The sequence below is a fragment of the Bubalus kerabau genome, chromosome 9 (genome assembly GCF_029407905.1).
Source record: "Bubalus kerabau isolate K-KA32 ecotype Philippines breed swamp buffalo chromosome 9, PCC_UOA_SB_1v2, whole genome shotgun sequence".
Lineage (NCBI taxonomy): Eukaryota > Metazoa > Chordata > Mammalia > Artiodactyla > Bovidae > Bubalus > Bubalus kerabau.
The window spans coordinates 74668395-74689984 of NC_073632.1; the positions used below are offsets into that span (position 1 = coordinate 74668395).

The window sequence follows — 21590 nt, forward strand, 5'->3', positions numbered from 1 at the left end:
CACTTTAATGCATTGGAGAAGGAAATGGCAACCCACTCCAGTGTTCTTGCCTGGAGAATCCCAGGGATGGGGGAGCCTCGTGGGCTGCCGTCTATGGGGTCGCACAGAGTCAGACATGACTAAAGCGACTTAGCAGCAGCAGCAGCATAGGGCAGTCTATTCTATATTACATAGTTCCTATATTTTCCATTTCAGTTTCTTCATCTACGCAATAGACAAAATAGTTCTCTACACTCAATAATCTAGGGCTCCCCAGGTGGTTCAGTGGTAAAGAATCCACCTACCAATGCAGGAGACATCAGATTGATCTCTGGTCCAGAAAGAACCTGGGCTTCCCTCATAACTTAGCTGGTAAAGAATCCACCTGCAATTCAGGGAGACCCTGGTTTGATTCCTGGGTCAGGAGGATCCGCTGGAAGGGATAGGCTACCCACTCCAGTATTCTTAGCCTTCCCTTGTGGTTCATCTGGTGAAGACTCGGCCTGCGATGTGGGAGACCTGGGTTTGATCTCTGGGTTGGGAACATCCCCTGGAGAAGGGAAAGGCTACCCACTCCAGTATTCTGGCCTAGAGAATTTCATGGACTCTATAGTCCACGAGGTCGCAAAGAATCTGACACGACTGAGCAACTTTCACTTTCACTTCACTTTCCAAAAAGATCTCACAAGCAACTAAGCCCGGGCACCACAACTATTGAGCCTTTGCTGTAGAGTCCAGGAGCCAGCAACTACTGAGCCCGTGTGCCACTTGTGAGTCAGGGCTCCCGTGCTCCACAAAAAGAGAAGCCACTGCAATGAGAAGCCCATGAACCCCAAAAGCCCTTGCACAGCAACAAAGACCCAGCGAGCCATAAATGAAATAAATAAAAACAAATCACTCTTTTTAAAAATACTCTATCTAAAATATAAGTATAGGAATTTGATCCCAACTGTAGATACCCTTGGTTTCCTTCTCACTTGAACCTTGGGACAATGATGTTCTATCATTGTTAAGATATGTGTGTGTATGTATGAACATATATACATAAGAACATATTTACATCTTTCAACTTTCTCAACAAAATAAATGCACAGGGTAATTCTAAACACTATTTTATTTGGATTTATTTCTATCTGGGTTCTTTTGAAAATAACTCCTAGAATGAAACCTGTAAAAGGATTTAGTCAGCACTGCTCTGTTCATCATTTTTATTAACAGAGCTCTGTCTACGATCATATAAAGTAGAAACATGGATTATTTCATTCAAGACCACTTAATTTGCTCCTAAACAACTGCAAGTGACACGATAAGCCACGTGTAATTTTGATGGATTAGCAACATACAGAAGAGAATGCCAGAAAATTCAACCAGAGTTAAGTAGGGAAATGGCAATGTTCCACAATAGGATCAATGTGATTCTTACATCCCAAGCCCAGTGTTTCCCAGAAGCTCAACAAATCTGCAAAACCTCACAAAACTTTTTTAATTATGTAAGGTCAAGTTTTTATTACTAAAATACTAACAACAAATCAAAAGAATCTCCATAAGAATATTTACAGAAAAATAAACATACCTCTCCCAACAGAATTTCATGGAACTAATAAAACTTTTCATGTGAAACTATGTTTGTTTAAGAGCATTTTTCATAAAAACACATTTCCACTAAGATGAAATTTGAACCTTGTAAATTATCTACCTCTACATTTCTCATTGATATCACACGTCCAAACATAACTTTTAAAGTTTTCCAAAGCCTAGATACATGTCACTTATCTCAAAATAATAGGCAATATGGTACTCAAATATTTTCTATCCCCATTTACAAAAAGGAACTCAAAGTCTCTCTTTCTTCTAGAGACATACAAGCACAAATACTCTGCAACATTAAAAGATTATTTCATGGATTTACAAGCTTATTTCTACCTTCAACTGAAATAAAAATTAGCCTTATTGATGTACTTACTTTGATATCAAATACTCATTTAAGATATCATGAATTGATAAAATACCATTATTCAGAACTATGACAAACAACATGAGTTCTGATGGGGAAAAAAAAAAAAAAACCTCGTTCACAAGCAATTACAACTTTTTAGGCAAAAAGAAATACCATTTGATAAAGGGACACAAAACAGACACATGATCAAAGGGTAAAGTCTGAGAGGAATACACAGGGGGAAGTTTTCATACCCACAGAATAAGAAATGAATGTGTTTGGACAAAGGCAAAGGCTGATTCCAATAAACAAATAAAAAAATAGGGCTTTTTTTCCCTTTAGAAAATTAAATGAAAGATTAACACGCGCACACAAGATCCCAGTGTTCTTTGCTTTGTCTTTAAGAACAATCTGTAAACTCCCTTGATGATTTCCTGCTCTCAGTCTTCCAGTATTCCTCTTCCTGCCCTCGGTGAAGAACAAGGAAGGGAAATAAGAAGCGCGCAGGCAGAGGAGGACAGCATTTTCCATGCCTCAGAGAAGCAGATCCATATTTAGCATGACTTACACTGTCTGTATCACCACCTTGAGCAGACCTAGAACACAGCACTTCAGAAGCATTAGAAGGCAACAACCTAGTTTCTCTATATAGGGCCATACCACATAAATCAAATGTTTGTTAAAGGCCATAAAAACATGTAGTAAACCATCACGGCCTGAAATATAAGATCAGGTAGGAGGACTGGTGTTTGCTCCGGGTAATGGTTGAGTCATAGTTCCAGTTTTTAAGAACACGATCAGCACCAAAAGATACGTGGTGAAAACAAAAAGGCTGTGATTTTGTAGATGTGCATGTGGGCTTTGTTGTTGCTAGAGGGGAGGGGGAAGAAGCGTGGGAGAGGGGTAGAGTGGCAGAGGGGTTGATTTATTTTTCAAATTCATATTTATGAATATAAAGAGAAGAGCTGTCAGGAGCACATATGCCAAAGCCCAAACAGCAGCCAGACCTGCCTCTTCCCGTCTGGACTGGCCAGACACAAAACAACATCTTGCAATCTAGGCAAAATCAACAGAATCAGATATATGGAGACTAGTGAAAGAAAAACCAGTCCCAGAAATGTATGGTTACATATTATTAATAGTTTAGAACTTGCAGTTTTAATAATTGAGGGATCGAGATTCTGGCCAATCAAAACCAGAAAACTGACAGGCAACCCTTTAAAAAGCTGTCTCTAATGGATCTTGCCAGTACAGATATTAAGTATAAGAGAAATTTAACTCACATATGGAACAGCAAGGAATGAGACACTGAGAAAGTGGCTCTGCTTAGATGAATTGCAAGGTTCTAAGGAATCAAGTGAGTAAACACTTACAGTGTGACATGCCAGGAACTATATCCAAGGCAGGCTCTGGAGTTGCATTTCCAGGCTCACATCACACTAGAGAGACAACAGTCCCTCTCTAGGTCACTGATAAGACTGCATCTAAAAAGCTGCATTTTTCTCCCACTGAGATGAACAGGCTGAATAGCCAATAGGTAAACAGATAGTTAAAGAAACTGACTAAAAATAAATTTCTTCTATAGTTGGAATACTATGAATGTTAATAGTGACTCTTCTACAGGTTCAACTCAAGTAAGGATTTACAGGAGGAAAGTTCAAAATAAATAAATAAAAGATAATTTCTCTCACTGTGCTGATAAAATTATGGTCTGGCCAATCTGGGATGTTTATATTCAACAACAATTAAAATGAATGACTGGCCGAGTGAAACACACAAATACACACACACACACACACACACACACACACACACACACACCATCCTGAACTTACGGGAGAGAATGTGGGAGCAAGAAAAGATTGAAGTCAAGGCAGTTAGCTACCTTAATATATGATGATTACACCCTAGATAGCTACATGAAGCTTGACAATGTACAGGGCCAGCTCACATAAATTATTTCACCCCATCCTCGTAAAAACCATGTGGAAAGGTCAGAACAGGTATCATTATCCCCATTTTGCAGATGAGAAAGCTGAGTCTCCAGTTACCTCATCTGTGACTGGTTTTGTCAGCCATCTGAGTCCTAATACAGAAAACGTTCTTACATTGTGATATCAAGAGATAACACCTATACACTCAATGAATAAACTTCAGTACATTTTTGTGCTTCCATGCCTCAATTTCCCCAGATATAACACAGATATGACACATTTTTAGGTGCTGTTTTAAGTGAGTGATCAAATTGAAAGAACACAAGTTGAGATTTACAGGAAGCTCTAGAAATTTAAATTTTCAAGAGGGTCACCACGTAGCATTTTTACACCTTAACTTCAAAAGCTAAGGGAAAAGTCACAAATGATGAAAACACTCCTAAAATTGTGGCCTAAACAAAGCAGACCAGATTGAGCACACGATATATCAAAGATCTAAGGGTCTGTAGTCTTTCAAATTTTGCTTTTGAAGCTTATCACTATATTAGGAACCACATGATAATATCTAAAAGTGAAAACTGGCCTAAATAGTGTGATTTTTAAAATATATTTAACAGGAGAGTTTACAATTCTGAACATGTATTTGTTTTACACTTTCAAAGCATTTAAATTTCTGGAATGAAATAAAAGTTCATCATTTAAAGTAGAAAGTAAGAAAAAAATGCAACAAAGAATACACTTCCAATCTCTGACTCTGTTTTTGCAACAAATCTGATTGCCATAAAATCTGATGACAGTGGAATAACAAATGACTTAGGAGAGGCAGAAAATAGAAATTTTTTTAAAAAACAAATTTTTAATTTATGGAGAAAGGCAGATCCACAATCTGAACTCTGGGAATAAAAGGCATTCTTTTCTGGGCATATAGACAAATCCTGAATGGCAAAATTTTGAGATATAGTCCTGCCAGAATTGCATTTACTAGGCTTGCACATTCTTTTACTTAAATATAAAGTCAAATGTTTTGCTTTGTCAATAAAGAAAAGCCAGGCTTATTTAAATTACTTAGAACTGGACGTCTAAGAACACAACTGTTCATTAGAGATACCTGAACTCCAAGGATCAGAAAAGCTCATCTATACATTCCGCTGGAGGAAATCTAATGTTTATTTGGTCAGTAAAGAGTAAATAACATATGAAAGGAGAAAAAGGGAAAGTTTCTTCACTGATAAAAACATATCCATCAGCTGTTCAAACATTAATAGTTGCGAATTTGGAATACGTGTAAGTTTCATCATGCAACTGGTAGAATTCCAACTTTCAATTAACAAACTACATGCCTTTTCAAGGGTAAGCTCTGCGTGCACTGACAAACACTGTGCAGAAATCAATACCCACTTCCAACTTGCCTACATACAACGTCTTACATCAAGCACGCTTCCAATACTAACCAGCACTACCTGTCAGAGACGCTTGCACTAATGCTTACTCCAGAAAGAATTAAAATTAAGCTATCGGTTCACTCATTGCACAGAGCTGTAGTCCTCTGCAAACATCACCTGTATACATAACTTTCCCTGTACTCCCTGCATTTCATAATCTGCCTGAGTACACATCACATGCTGCCATCTGAATCTGTTGTCCAACTCCTTTTATAGAGTTCTAAAAGGGGGCGGGAAGGGCGAAAGAGGACGCAAGGGAAATAAACATTACTCCGGAAACCAACAATCTGAGTTTATTTCCAGGAAACCAGGCAGCCACAACAACGAGAGAAACCGACAGTGCAAAGTTCGTCCGTTCTCCGCGTCCCATGGCCTCAGCCAGGAGCTCGGCTGCCGCTTCCCGCGTCTTCTGCAGCTTCCCTCGGCCACCTCTGCGTCTCCATCTGCCCTGAGAACCAAGGCAGCAGACGCGCTCGCCAGCCAAGCTGAGCAGGGTGCACAGGCCAGAAAAGTTGTCTGGACCGGCGGGAGGCAGACGATCGCCCGGGAGCCTGCTCCCCAGCGTCCACCTGGTGAAACTTCAGAGCCCCCAGAGGAGAGAACGAAAGAAACCACCGACAGGAAGGATGACAAAACTGGCAGGAAACGGAGGACGAGACTGAACGAAATGGGGTTTCACGGACTTGTGGAAGTGGTTTTACCAGAACCCACTAGAACCCCAAAGGGCTAACTGGCGAGACCTCACTGCATGCCTCCTTTGGGGTTCTCTTGGTGGCGGGCGGCAGTCGTTCACAGCCCCCAGCAGGCAGGCCGGCTCCGGGAGGAGCTACGCCAGCTTCGCGGTGGCTCTGCGGGAGGAACCGGCTCCCACCCCGCGCGGGTCAGGCTTCCCCGACCCGGTGCCCAAACCTCGCTGCCCAGAACAGCTCGGTGTGGCTCCTCAGAATCGTGTTTCAAAACATCCTACAGGCTCTGCCAACACACACACGGAACCTGCTCCGCGCGGTGCCCTAACCCACGGGGCGAGCCCAAAGAGCAGCCCCGCGCTAGAGAACGAGAAAAGGACTGGGGGAGGGACGGGGAAGTAGTTAGACAATAGTCAGGGGAGGTTATTCCCGGGACAAAAAGCACCTGGCAAAGCGCGCCGAGGTCGGTCCCTTCGAGTCTCCACCTTTCTGACAATGGCTTCCCGAGGGGAAAAAAAAAAACATTTTTTTTAATGTTCTAACGGCGGAGAGCTACAAGCCCGCACCACGAGCAACAGAGTAGCCGTCCCCAGGGTCGTTTACTACTTTTTCTTTCTCTCTTCCCCGGCGCGGTGCAGTCAGCGCGACACGCCGAGGCTCCGCGTTTCCCAAGAAAAGCACTGCCGCCCGCACTCCCGCACCGCCCGGCCCGCCTGCGCCCGGAGCGAGCCTCCGCCGGGAACAATGGGGCGTAACGAGGAAAGTTACCTGCGCCACGGCGCCCACTCGGGCGCCCCGCGTCCCACCTGGCACAAAGTCGGGGGACCTCTCTCCGTCTGCCCTTTCCCCCCGCCCCCCAGACCTCTGCCCACCGGTCCTGGAGAGGAATCCCATCCCTCCCCGGGCAAGCCTCAGGTCGGGGGCACTCATCGGGGCTCCGAACGCCCCCTCGGCCACTCACCTGCGGAGAACTGGCCTTGGGCCGACCCCAGGAGCGGCCAGGGGGGGAGAAGCAAGAGCGCCACAAAAGCGGGCAGCGCCGCCGCCGCCGTATCCATGTCGACTTTGGGATAAGTTTCAAGCCGCTCTGCAAAGAGCTGCCGGGAGGCTCGCAGCGAAACCCACCGCTGAGGGGCCAGCCGGGCCTGGCGGGGTAAGCGCCGGGAGTGGACAGCCGCGCGCCCGCACTTTTTCCTGCTCGGCGGGAGCCAAACTACCTCTGGGGCGCCAGCGTCGCCCGCGTCGCCGGCCGGTCGCGGCGGCTGCGCTCCATGCTCGGCAGAGGCTGCTCCTGTTAGTCAAGAGTTACTTTGCTCGGGGAGGGACGGGGGCGGAGCCGGGGGTGACGTCGCCCCGCGGGCTCCGGGCGCTTCTGAGGAATGCAGGCTCGGGCGCGGCGCCGCCGCCGCCTGCTGCCGGAGAGACACGCGCCAACCCCGGCCGCGCGCCCCGCGCTCCGCGCCGCCTTTGTTCGCAGCCTGAGCCCGGCGGCCGGCCGCCGCTCACGGGTAGCTGGCGGGAAATGGGACCCGCGCCGTTGGCTGCCCTGTTACAGAAATTGCAGTTTGAGAAACGGGAGTTGGGTAAGCAGTGTGGCCGAGCCCCAGGGGGCGATCGCAGAGACACCTCCGTCGCCCACGCAGAGGCGTCTCGGGGTTCTGTCCCCAAGACAGAGGTCCCAGCGGAGCGGTGGCCGGCAAGAAGGACCAGTGTAGAAGCGCCCAGAGGAAACACCCACCTGCATCGCAAACCCTGTTCCCTATTGATGTCATAAGGAATAAGACACCCCACCCCCGTAGAAAACTTATTGTTCCTTCCTCATATAAAAATAAAACTTGAACCAAAATAAACGTTCAGTAACTTTCCAGTGTGAACAGCTGGCATGTCTTTTTTTCTGGTTTATCATTTGCCGAATAATTTACTCTCTGCTTCACTGACTTTGCTTGTACTTCTGAAACCTTCAGCCTCTTTCCACTTCTTCCCTCTGGAAGAACCTAAGAACTGCAAGGCTTATTATCCTTGCCTTTCACAGGGTCTGCTGGAGTGGGAAATGGTTTCTGTTTTGTTTTTAATATCTAAGAACTGTTTAAGACGTTAATTATTTCGCGAAAGAACTTAATGGGGACAATGAAAACAGCAACGAAAGATTTCCTACGCAGGAAAATAATGCTATGACAGTAAAGTATTTTACAGTTTGCTTCTTCTTCAGCAGCTTGAAGTGGTTTCACCATATGCCACACTTACTTGCTTCTATGAAAAGACTGTATAGAGTATACTTTATTCATTTTTGTAAAATAGCAAATAAAATAGATCTGGTCACAACTGAAGAAACAATTTATATTCAGAATTTTGATGTCATATATACAATTCCTAGAACAATTGAATCTGTTGATTGACATCTGTCAGTTACTTAGACATCTTTAGCTTTTGTAAATCAAGACAGTGTGACGTTCAATTTAATATAACATTCACACAATTTGCCAGGACACATATTCCTTTATTCAGATTAAGTATATGCAATTAAAGACCCCATTCTTCCCAGGTGGTGCAGTGGTAAAGAATCCTCCTTCCAATGTGAGAGACTCAAGAGACACAGCTTCCAACCCTGTGTTGGAAAGAGTCCCAGAAGGAGGAAATGGCAACCTGTTCCAGTATTCTTACCTGGAAAATTCCATGGACAAAGAAGCCTGGCGGGCTACAGGGATTGCAGAGTCAGACAGGACTGAGCATGCCCGCTTCTCTCTTCTCTTCTATTAAAGACCAAACTTATGATAGAGCTCATTTTATATACATATAAAGCAAGGAAAATATATTAGCAAGAAAAATAACTTCTTTAAAAATTTGATACGGATTGATGCTTGATTAAACATAATTGGGCATTTTATAGCTAGCTTCTTGGCACGTTGACCCTTGTCAATTCAATTCAGCATTAAGTTCATTCTTCTTTAGGGTACAATGTGTAATCTTTTAAGTCATCAACCTATAACTCCTAGCACATCAATGTTCCTATTACTTTGATTGAAGAATATTCCTGAATATTAGATAACAAAAAACTGAAGGACATATATTTTTCTTTTAAGGACTTAGCAGAACTTTGTAAAACTTAGCAGCAATGTGTCTCAGGAAAAACAAATGTCCCAGCATCACCACCATCCATATACTAATTAATCTCTTCTTCTATTCCTGAAAGAAAGATGAAGGAAGTTCATGACTCAATAGGTTTGTTTAAACACAGAGAAAGCTTGTTTAAAAATTGACATACAGTGCCAGGGCAAAGTGCACATAGTTCTAGCTTGCCCACTCCTTGAGTCAACTAATAGAGCATTCATCTCACTTTCTCCATCTTAGAAGTAATAACAGTAACAGGTCATGTTTACAGAGTGCTTGTAATGTACTAGGCACTGGTTTAAGACATATAATATCTCATTGAGACATTAAGATATACAAAGTCTACTTGAGTTCAGACAATAATCCTATGCATGCATGCATGCATGCTCAGTGCTCATTCATGTCCAACTCTTTTGGCCCCATGGACTGTATCCTGCCAGGCTCCTCTGCCCATGGAATTTTTCAAGCAAGAATACTGGAGTAGGTTGCCATTTCCCACTCCAGGGGATCTTCTCGACCCAAGTCTTGAACCCGTGTCTTCTGTGTCTCCTGCATTGGCAGGTGAATTATTTACCACTAGAGTGACTTCAGTTTCACTTTTCACTTTATGGCAACCCACTCTAGTGTTTTTGCCTGGAGAATCCCAGGGACAGGGGAGCCTCATGGGCTGCCGTCTCTGGGGTCGCACAGAGTTGGACACAACTGAAGCGACTTAGCAGCAGCAGCAGCAGCAGCAGCACCACTGAAATGAGGAAACAAAGTTAGAGATTAAGTAATTTGTCCAACAGTACATACATGAGTAAGAAGTGGGCAAGGGAAAACAAAGACAGAGAAGGAAATCCCCAAATAGAATCAGCAAACTAGCAAGGATGCCTCTCACTAAAAACCAAAGAAATGCAATAAGACTTGTGGGCAAATAATCAGTACTTTTGTCCTTAGTTGTCACTAATGCTGGCCACAATACCTAATGCTGTCTACAGTATATTGAAACAATTTGAGTAAAAGATATGTGTACCTTTCACACATTACTCAGCAAATATTAGGAATTTACTAGGTCTTTGTTCATTTGAAAGAATGGGTGAATATGGCCATCAAACAATAAAAGTGTAAACTTGGTATAACAGGAAAAAAAAAAAAGATGGTCAACATGTCCAAAAACTAAAATGTTCATATTCTTTAATCTACTAGCTATTCTAAATAATCCAAAATATGGTAAATGTTATAGACACAGTTATTTATCATTTACAAAAGAGAAAACTAGAAATAATACAAAAGTGGTGGGCTTCCGTCATAGCTCAGTTGGTAAAGAATCTGCCGTAAAAATAAAGAATCTGCCTGAATGCAGGGGACCGCAGTTCGATTCCTGGGTTGGGAAGATCTGCTGGAGAAGGGATAGGCTACCCACTCCAGTATTCTTGAGCTTCCCTGTGACTCAGCTAGTAAAGAATCCGCCTGCAACGCGGGAGACCTGGGTTTGATCCCTGGGTTGGAAACATTCCCTAGAGAAGGGAAAGGCTACCCACTCCAGTATTCTGGCCTGGAGAATTCCGTCCATGGGTCTCAAAGAGTCAGCCACGACTGAGCAACTTTCACCTTCACTTTCCCCAACCATAGGCAGATAAGTATTATCTGGATTGAATATTTCACAGCCTTTAGAAATGAATTTTTTTTCTTTTTTTTTTTTAAAGAGTAAGTTGCAAAGTGGAAAAATGTTTCTGATAAAATATTAAGTAAAAAAGATCAGAAGACAATACAGATATATCTTCCGTTTGGGGAGATGAAAATGTTCTGGAGATGAACGGTGGCAATCGGTGCACAACAGTGTAAAAAGTACAGAATGCCATGGAACTGCGCACTTAACAATGGCTGAAGTGATCATTTTTATGTTGTACATGTTTTACTGTATGTAAATAATCAGAAGACAAAGTCAACATATACAGATTACAACTAAGGGGAGGGGGAGGCTGAAAAAAACCCAAAAACTATAATGCTGATATAATTAGAAGTAAATGTAGGATAATGAAATTTTATGACTTCCCTACTTTCCAACCCTTTTTGATATATGGTTTTAGTGTGTCCTTTTAAAGAAGATAGGTTTGCATTCTGATTGCAGATTTGCCACACAGTAACAGTATGCTGAAGCTGGAACTCCAGTACTTTGGCCACCTCATGCAAAGAGTTGACTCATTGGAAAGACTCTGATGCTGGGAGGGATTGGGGGCAGGAGGAGAAGGGGACGACAGAGGATGAGATGGCTGGATGGCATCACTGACTCGATGGATGTGAGTCTCAGTGAACTCCGGGAGTTGGTGATGGACAGGGAGGCCTGGCATGCTGCGATTCATGGGGTCACAAAGAGTCGGACACGACTGAGTGACGGAACTGAACTGAACTCAACAGTAATCATGAATTTAGATCTATACTTGCCAAAATGTTTTCTGTAGAATCTCAGTTCTATCAAAATTTAGCAAGTATAATTGGAAAATAAGCATCTCCAGATCAAATAAGCTTGGAGAACTCTAGATTGAGCAAAGTTAAACAGATTCCTTTACTAGAGCTAGATTTTCTCTTGTAGAATTTTTCCACAGTTACCAGGATGCTATTGGACAAAATGCATCTGCTAGAGGGAGGAAGAGAATACATTGTTTCTCAAAGTTTTTGACTATATAACTCTAAAAGAGAAGTGTTTCTCAGGACTAGGCTTCCAAGGAACAAAATTTGGGAAGCACTGCTTTAAGTACCTTTTAACGGCTGAGGCTATGGCACCCCACTCGAGTACTCTTGCCTGGAAACTCCCATGGGCAGAGAAGCCTGGTAGGCTGCAGTCCATGGGGTCGCGAAGAGTAGGACACGACTGAGTGACTTCACTTTCACTTTTCACTTTCCTGCATTGGAGAAGGCAATGGCAACCCACTCCAGTGTTCTTGCCTGGAGAATCCCAGGGACGGGGGAGCCTGGTAGGCTGCCGTCTATGGGGTCACACAGAGTCGGACACAACTGAAGCGACTTAGCAGCAGCAGCAGCAGCTAATCAATCAGATTTTTCAGAGGACTGAATGAAATACAGTGTATTTTAATGTATATAAATTGTTTAGGTATAAAATTATTTATAGGAATGGATATGAAGGGCCCAGATGATATTAAATGCTGAGTAAATGTTCTTTTCTTTCTCTTGTTTCACTTAAGGATTATGGACAAACCTATACCCAGAAGAAGCAAGGTTTTATTTACCCAATGACAGATCACAAGTGTACCCACAGCATGCATTGATAAGCAATTAGATAATATTCTGTTCATTAATAACAATTGATTGCTTATATGATTCTTTCTGTTTGTAATGCCTATTCACATGATCTCAACCTATCCTCACTCCAACCCTGTTAAGCAGGTAGAGCAGGTAGCATTATTAATTTCACTTAACTAATAAGGAAAACCAAAGTTTAGAGGGATTAAAATACTTGGCCAGTTTGACGCTGGTCAGTAGCAAAGCCGTCACACTGACCTGCGTATTCTAATTCTGAATCTTATTTTCCCTCCACCCTCCTCCATGCCTGTGTACCTAATTCTCATCTCTAAAAATGGTCATTTGAATCAGGTGCCAAAATTCTCAATAACAATTCATCAGATAGAGCTTCTTAGGCTGCTGGATGAAAATACGCTTCTATTTCCTCTTTGAATGGTGGTGGTGGGGATGGGTGGGTACTAGAAACACTTCCTTACAGTCACAGCCTTGCATGGGTATGTATGCTATCAGTGGAGTCCTCCAGGAAGGGAGGGGAAGGGAATTTCTGACAATAAAGCCCTTCAAGAGAACAGAGACTTCCAGGAAAAAAAAGTGTCTGTTATGCCTTTGAAAGATATTGTTCTGGGTGAGTGTTGGAGACTATAGAGCAAAGCCCTGTGATCCCAGGATTAGTGCTGGGACCTAGCCAGTTACTATTGAGATCTTGACACCAGAGGATCCAGAAACAAATGGAATTGTGATTGCTATGTGCCTGTCTCTAGGGAAATTCTCCTCTCTGTATGTTTTTTTGGTAATTTGGGATCAAATGGAAAGAAATGCACTGTACTCAAACCCAGAGTTATTTTGGAAGTCCCTTGAACCTTTTGAAATACCCATAACTGAGGATTAGTTCAGGAAACACTAGTCAAAATACTGCATGTTCCAAAGGTTTTCAGAGAAGGCAATGGCAACCCACTCCAGTACTCTTGCCTGGAAAATCCCATGGATGGAGGAGCCTGGTAGGCTGCAGTCCATGAGGTCGCGAAGAATTGGACACGACTGGGCGACTTCACTTTCACTTTTCACTTTCCTGCATTGGAGAAGGCAATGGCAACCCACTCCAGTGTTCTTGCCTGGAGAATCCCAGGGATGGGGGAGCCTGGTGGGCTGCCCTCTATGGGGTCGCACAGAATCAGACACGAAGCGACTTAGCAGCAGCAGCAGTAGAGAGCTCAGTGTTGCCAATTTGGAAGAACCATTTGCCTACAGCTGGATATAATTAACAAGCATGGGTCAAAAAGGAAGCCAATCATACAAGTGTGAATTGGATTGAGGTGGAGGGATGGGGGGTATTTCCCGGTTCCATCCCTGGGTCGGGAAGATCCCTGGAGAAGGGCACAGCAACCCACTCTGGTATGCTTGCCTGGAGAAACTTACAGTCCGAGAAGCCAGGTTGGGTACAGTCCATGGGGTTGCAAAAAAAAATCAGACACAACTGAGCAACTTGGCATGCACGTAGAGGGATGGTATGGTGACGGTCACTTCCAGAGCTGGTGTATTCTGACTTCAATGTCTCTTCCCATTTTCAAAAAGCCTAGACTAATTGACAGAGAAGGCAATGGCAACCCACTCTAATACTCTTGCCTGGAAAATCCTATGGGCGGAGGGGCCTGGTGGACTGCAGTCCATGGGGTTGCTAGGAGTCGGACACAACTGAGCGACTTCACTTTCACTTTTCACTTTCATGCATTGGAGGAAGAAATGGCAACCCACTCCAGTGTTCTTGCCTGGAGAATCCCAGGGACGGGGGAGCCTGGTGGGCTGCCGCCTATGGGGTCTCACAGAGTCGGACACAACTGAAGCAACTTAGCAACAGCAGCAGCAGCAGACAACTAAACGATATTAATAAAAGATTGAACTCTGAGGGGAAAAAATGTTTGGTCTTCTTGATACCCTATGTGTTTAATAAATTACCTTTTCTGGGATACTATATGGTGTCTTATTCACCCTTTATCTAGTAAGTAATTTCCATGCCAAAAAAAGTATTTATTTTCCTCATGGCTCACTATAAAAAAAAAAAAAAAAAAAAAAGACATACAGGGCACTAGCTGTATAGAATCTGTTTGAATCCTGTTTGAATGATTATGGTGTGAAAGAACAAATTATCCTGGGGTATTTGTTTGTTTGCTTGTTTTTTATTTTAGTAAAATCCAGGAAAGACAATAACTCTTCAAACTAATCAAATACATCCTGTATTCCATAATACATTTTGCAGGGTTAAAAGCTTATATGCAAAGTTTCAGCCTGGGGAGAATTAATACAGATGAACGAGAAATTCTCTAATGATCATGTTCTTTCCTTCCTCCCACTCACTTTGGAGGGGCTGGCTTCACATATGGAACCCTGCGGATCTTGCCATCTTTTGTCTCTGCTTATTCTGGTCTTGAGACAGAATGCAATAGAAATCTGAACACAAAATGTGGTGCTTCCAAAGCTCTGGAGATTTTTCTAATCCTCCAAATGTTCTCCAATAAAATCCTCCCTTTACGCTGTTGGCACTGCCACTAAATTCATAACCAGGGGAAGCCTGACAAGAAAATGAACCACTGAAACCTACACACAAACATAGGGGCTCATTTTAGTGCTGAAATCCTCTTTAACCAAAGCAAAGAATTCATTTTGTCATTTGCAAGCATTTATTAAGTGTGCAATGCAAAGAAATAGAGGAAAACAATAGAAAGGAAAAGACTAGAGATCTCTTCAAGAAAATCAGAGATACCAAGGGAACATTTCATGCAAAGATGGGCTCAATAAAGGATGGAAATGGTATGGACCTAACAGAAGCAGAAGATATTAAGAAGAGGTGGCAAGAATACACAGAAGAACTACACAAAAAAGATCTTCTTGACCCAGATAACCATGATGGTGTGATCACTCACCTAGAGCCAGACATCCTAGAATGCGAAATCAAGTGGGCCTTAGGAAGCATCATTAGGAACAAAGCTAGTGGAGGTGATGGAATTCCTGTTGAGCTATTTCAAATCCTGAAAGATGATGCTGAGAAAGTGCTACACTCAATATGCCAGCAAATTTGGAAAACTCAGCAGTGGCCACAGGACTAGAAAAGGTCAGTTTTCATTCCAATCCCAATGAAAGGCAATGCCAAAGAATGTTCAAACTACTGCACAATTGCACTCATCTCACACGCTAGTAACATGTCAAAATCCTCCGAGCAAGGCTTCAATAGAACACGAACCATGAACATCCAGATGTTCAAGCTGGATTTAGAAAAGGCAGAGGAACCAGAGATCAAATTTCCAACATCCACTGTATCACTGAAAATGCATTAGAGTTCCAGAAAAACATCTACTTCTGCCTTATTGACTACAAAGCCTTTGACTGTGTGGATCACAACAAACTGTAGGAAATTCCAAAAGAGATGGGAATACCAGACCACCTGACCTGCCTCCTGAGAAATCTGTGTGCAGGTCAAGAAACAACAGTTAGAACTGGTCACGGAACAACAGACCGGTTCCAAATCGGGAAAGGAGTACATCAAGGCTGTATATTGTCACCCTGCTTATTTAACTTATATGCATAGTACATCATGTGAAATGCCGGGCTGGAGGAAGCACAAGCTAGAATCAAGATTGCTAGGAGAAATATCAATAACCTCAGATATGCAGAGGACACCACCCTTATGGCAGAAAATGAAGAAGAACTAAAGAGCCTCTTGATGAAAGTGAAAGAGGGGAGTGCAAAAGCTGGCTTAAAACTCAACATTCAGAAAACTAAGATCATGGCATCCAGTCCCATCACTTCATGGCAAATAGACGGGGAAATGATGGAAACAGTGAGAGACTTTATGTTTTGGGGCTACAAAATCACTGCAGATGGTGACTGCAGCCATGAAATTAAAAGATGCTTGCTCCTTGGAAGAAAAGTTATGACTAACCTAGACAGCATATTCAAAAGCAGAGACATTACTTTCCCAACAAAAGTCTGTCTAGTCAAAGCTATGGTTTTCCAGTGGTCATGTATGGATGTGAGAGTTGGACTATAAAGAAAGCTGATGCTGAAGAATTGATGCTTTTGAACTGTGGTGTTGGAGAAGACTCTTGAGAGTCCCTTGGACTGCAAGGAGATCCAACCAGTCAATCTTAAAGGAAATCAGTCCTGAATATTCATTGGAAGGACTGATGTTGAAGCTGAAACTCCAATACTTTGGCCACCTGATGTGAAGAACTGACTCATTGGAAAAGACCCTGATGCTGGGACAGACTGAAGGCAGGAGAAGGAGACAACAGGGGATGAGATGGTTGGATGGCATCACCGACTCGATGGACATGAGTTTGAACTAGCTCTGCGAGTTGATGATGGACAGGGAAGCCTGGTGTGCTGCAGTCATGGGGTCACAAAGAGTCAGACACAACTGAGAGACTGAATTGAACTGATTAAGTGCACAACACAGTGCTAGTTACTCTACAGGGATACAGAGGAATTAGCCATTTACATTTGAGATTAACAAACCAAAAAAATAGAGAAAGAGAGAGGTGGAAAAAAAGCCATATGCGTGTGGATGTGTGTGTGTAATACATAATATACATAAAATGTGAAGAAACAGAAAGCAAAGTATTAGGTCCTGATGAAATGCACTTGGAGAGAAAAGCTTTCAGGGATGACTAGTTTTAACCTATATTTGAAGAAAATGATAGTTGTGCATGGGGGAAAAAAGGCATGAGATATAAACTATTATTTTGTGCTTGAACTTCCTTGAACAGGCTTTCTGTGAAGTAGTTTGCTAAGATGTTCCTCTCACTAACTGCAATACCTGTTTTATCCTGGAAATAAGTTCTCATTTCATTGTTGAATGTTTTCAAATCACCTGAGAAGACTTGTTGGAGGACATATAAAATAATTTTATGTTGTAACATTTATATGCTTCTAAATCTTCACAACTGCCTAAATTAAATAAATGCAAAGAAGAGTTCATTAAGAAATAGGCATGCAAACGCAGTGGAGTATTAAAATCACATGTAATTTCTTTGGGGCCATGATAAAATAGTCAATTAGCTCTTTACTTGTTGACAAATACTGTTTGTATAAAGCAATGGGCCACTCATCTCAGCAGAAAGTCAAAAGATGACAAACTACAATTGTTTGGGAAAAGAATCAGAGGCTGAGTTGATCAAAGCCTAGTTTTATTTCAGTTTCTGCATAATGGAAAATTGTCACTTAACTAATTTCTACAAACTTTAGAGAAAGCTGGTTGCCAGTGGAAATGTGCAAAAAACGAAACCCAAGTCTCCTGCATTGCAGGCAGATTCTTTACCATCTGAGCTGCCAGAGAAGCCCCAGAAATAATTAAAGTGAAAGTGAAAATCACTCAGTCGTGTCTGACTCTTTGTAACCCCATGGACTACACAGTGCATGGAATTCTCCAGGCCAGAATACTGGAGTGGGTAGCCATTCCTTCTCCAGGGTATCTTTCCAACCCAGAGATGGAACCCAGGTCTCCAGCATTGCAGGTGAATTCTTTACTAACTGAGCTACTAGGGAAGCCCCCAGAAATAATACTAGCTAACTGAAGAAACACTTTGTGTGAGTTCATAAGTGGAATAATGACAAGCTCACTCCCCTCCCAAAAAATCCCTGGACCCTGTGAATACATGAAGGCATTCCCTTACATAGCCAAACGTGAAGTCGCTCAGTCGTGTCCGACTCTTTGCAGCCCCATGGACTGTAGTCTACCAGGCTCCTCCATCCATGGGATTTTCCAGGCAAGAGTACTGGAGTGGGTTGCCATTTCCTTCTCCAGGGAATCTTCCTGACCCAGGGATTGAACCCGGGTCTTGTGCATTGTAGGCAGACACTTTACCGTCTGAGCCACTAGGAAGTCCTACATAGCCAAAGAGATGTTATAGATGTGATTAAGTTAAGGGTCTTGAGAAGGCAATATTATCCTGGAATATTTTTTTGTGTGTGTTAGTCATTCAGTCATGCCAACCTCTTTGTGATCCTATGGACTGTAGCCTGCCAGGCTCCTCTGTTCAAGGGATTCTCTATGAAAGAATACTGGAGTGGGTTTCCATTTCCTACTCCAGGGGATCTTCTCTATCCAGGGATTGAACCAGGGTCTCCTGCATTGCGGGTAGATTCTGAGCCACCAGGGAAGCCCAGAATATCTGGATAGGCTCAAAGTAATTCACAGGATCCTTATAAAACAGAAGCAGTAAAGTAAGAGAGAAAAGATGGAGAAATGGAAGCAGGGATGAGAGAGGAGAGAAAATGCTACACTACTATATTTGAAGACAGAGAAGGAGACCAGGAACCAAGGGATGAAAGTAGTTTCCAGAAGCTGGGAAAGTCAAATGAATGGATTCTCCTCTAGAGCCTCCACATGGGATGCAGCCCTACTGATACCTTCATTTTCGTCTACTCAAGTCCACTTCTCTGACCTCCAGAACCGTAAGATAACAAATTTGTATAATTTTTAGCTACTAAGTTTGTAATAATTTGTTATAGCATGGCTCAGTTCAGTTCAATTCAGTAGCTCTGTCGTGTCTGACTCCTTGCGACTCCATGGACTGCAGCACACCAGGCCTTCCTGTCCATCACCAACCAACTCCCAGAGTTTACTCAAACTCATGTCCATCAAGTCGGTGATGCCATCCAACCATCTCATCCTCTGTTGTCCCCTTCTCCTCCTGCCCTCAATCTTTCCCAACATCAGGGTCTTTTCCAATGAGTCAGTTCTTCACATCAGGTGGCCAAAGTATTGGAGTTTCAGCTTCAGCATCAGTCCTTCCAATGAATAGTCAGGACTGATTTCCTTTAGGATTGACTGGTTGGATTTCCTTGCAATCCAAGGGACTCTCAAGAGTCTTCTCCAAAACCACAGTTCAAAAGCGTCAATTCTTTGGCACTCAGCTTTCTTTATGGTCCAACTTTCACATCCATACATGACCACTGGAGAAACTGTTGCTTTGACTAGATAGACCTTTGTCAGTAAAGTAATGTCTCTGCTTTTTAATATGCTGTCTAGGTTTCTCATAGCTTTTCTTCCAAGGAGCAAGCGCCTTTTAATTTCATGGCTGCAGTCACCATCTGCAGTGATTTTGGAGCCCAAGAAAATAAAATCTCTCACTATTTCCATTATTTCCCATCTAGTTGTCGTGAAGTGATGGGACCAGATGTTATGATCTTCATTTTTTGAATACTGAGTTTTAGGCCAGTTTCTTCACTCTCCTCTTTCATTTTCATTAAGAGGCTCTTTAGTTACTCTTCACTTTCTGCCATAAGAGTGGTATCATCTGCATATCTGAGGTTATTTCTCTCGGCAATCTTGATTCCAGCTTGTGCTTCATCCAGCCCAGCTTTTCACATGATGTACCCTGCATATCAGTTAAATAAGCAAGGTGACAATATACAGCCTTGACGTACTCTTTTCCCAATTTGAAACCAATCTGTTGTTCCATATCCGGTTCTAACTATTACTTCTTGATCTGCATACAGATTTCTCAGCATAGATGGAAACCTTAATACACATGGGTTATCCCAATTGATCCTTTAAGTTATTATGCCCAAGGTACAAACTCAAATAAAAAATAAGAAAACTGATGCTCAAGTATATCAAGCAATTTGTTTAAATAAGTGGTGAGTTAAAGCACAAATCCAGGCACTCTGGCCCCAGTCTCCAGAGTTAAAGAAATAAGCCATTTCAAAGCATTTGTTTTGACCGCTCTGAGTTCTCCTCACACCTGTCAGAATGCCTTTTATCAAAAAGACATGAAATAGGGCTTCCCTTGTGGCTCAGTGGTAAAGAGTCCGCCTGCCAATGGAGCAAATATAGATTCAATCCCCAATCTGGGAAAATCCACATGCCACAGAGCCACTAAGCTCATGCACCACAACCACTGAATCTCGTGAACCCTAGAGCTTGTGCTCCACACAAAGAGAAAGCACTGCAACGAGAAGCCTGCACACTGCAGCTACAGAGGAGCAACTAGAGAAAAGTCCAAGCAGCAGCGAAGGCCCGGTTCAGCCAAAAATGAGTAAATAATAAAAAAAAAAAAAAATGTAAAAAATGGCAGGAAATAACAAATGTCAGTGAGGATGTTAAGAAAAGGGAACCCTTATATACTGTTTGTGGGAATGTAAATGGTGCAGCCGCTATAGAGAATAATGGCAGTTCCTCCAAAAAATCAGAAATAGAACTACCAGACAATCCAGCAAATCCGCTCCTAGATATTTTTCTAAAGAAATCAAAAACTTTAATTCAAAAAGATAGTGCACTCCATGCTCATTGTAGCATTATTTACAGTAACCAAGATATGGAAGCACCTCAGCGGGCATCAACAGTTGAATTCAATAAAGAAGATGCAATATATATATATACACACACACACAGTGGAATATTAAATACAATGGAATATTACTCAGCCATAAAAAGAATGAAATCCTGCCTTCTGTGATGACATGGATAGACATAGATGATGTTATGCTAAGTGAGCTAAGTCAGACAAAGAAAGACAAATACTATATGATTTGACTTTTATGTGTAGAGTCTAAAAAAAGAAATGAACAAACAACAAAACAGAAGCAATCTCATAGCTATAAAGAACAAACAGGTAGTTGCCAGAAGAGGCAGGAGTGTAGGATGAGAGACATAAATGAGAGAAATTAAGAGGTACAAACTTCTAGTTACAAAATAAATGAATCATGGGATGAAATATATAGCGTGGGGAATATAGTCAATAATAATGTAATATCTTTATATGGTGACAGATGGTAACTAGAATTGTCACGGTGATCATTTTTAAATGTATAGAAACATTAAATCACGCTCCATTGTGCACTAGGAGCTAACATAGTGTTGTAGATCAATTACACTTCAAAACAAACAAACTCATAGAAAAAGAGATCATACTTGTGATTACAAGAGGAGGATCACAGGGAGTTGGATGAACGTGGTCAAAAGGTACAAACTTTTAGATATAAGATAAATCAATACTAGGGATGTAATAAGCAACATGATTAATATAATTAACACTGCTGTAAGTTACATATGAAAGTAATTAAGAGAGTAACTCCTCAGTTCTCATCACAAGGAAAAAATATTTTTCTTTTTTTATTTGTATCTATATAAGATGATGTTCAGTTCAGTCGCTCAGTCATGTCTGACTCTTTGGGACCCCGTGAACTGCAGCACGCCAGGCCTCTCTGTCCATCACTAACTCCCAGAGTCCACCCAAACCCATGTCCCTTGAGTTGATGATGCCAT

At 42.4% G+C, this 21590-nt stretch overlaps 1 protein-coding gene and 1 long non-coding RNA gene across 5 annotated transcripts in view; one reads left to right on the top strand and one right to left on the bottom strand.

Moving 5' to 3' along the window:
* Positions 1–7257, bottom strand: part of PTPRK (protein tyrosine phosphatase receptor type K) — a 635100-nt gene extending 627843 nt beyond the window's left edge. For all 4 annotated transcript variants that reach the window (XM_055535594.1, XM_055535592.1, XM_055535593.1 and 1 more), the window contains exon 1: positions 6939–7257. In XM_055535594.1, coding sequence (XP_055391569.1) covers positions 6939–7035 — 97 coding nt within the window. In that variant the 5' untranslated portion in view covers positions 7036–7257. The remainder of the gene's footprint in view (positions 1–6938) is intronic.
* The window catches only part of LOC129620004 (uncharacterized), an 88601-nt gene that overhangs the window by 54343 nt on the left and 12668 nt on the right, over positions 1–21590 (top strand). The gene's annotated exons all lie outside the window — the stretch shown is intronic.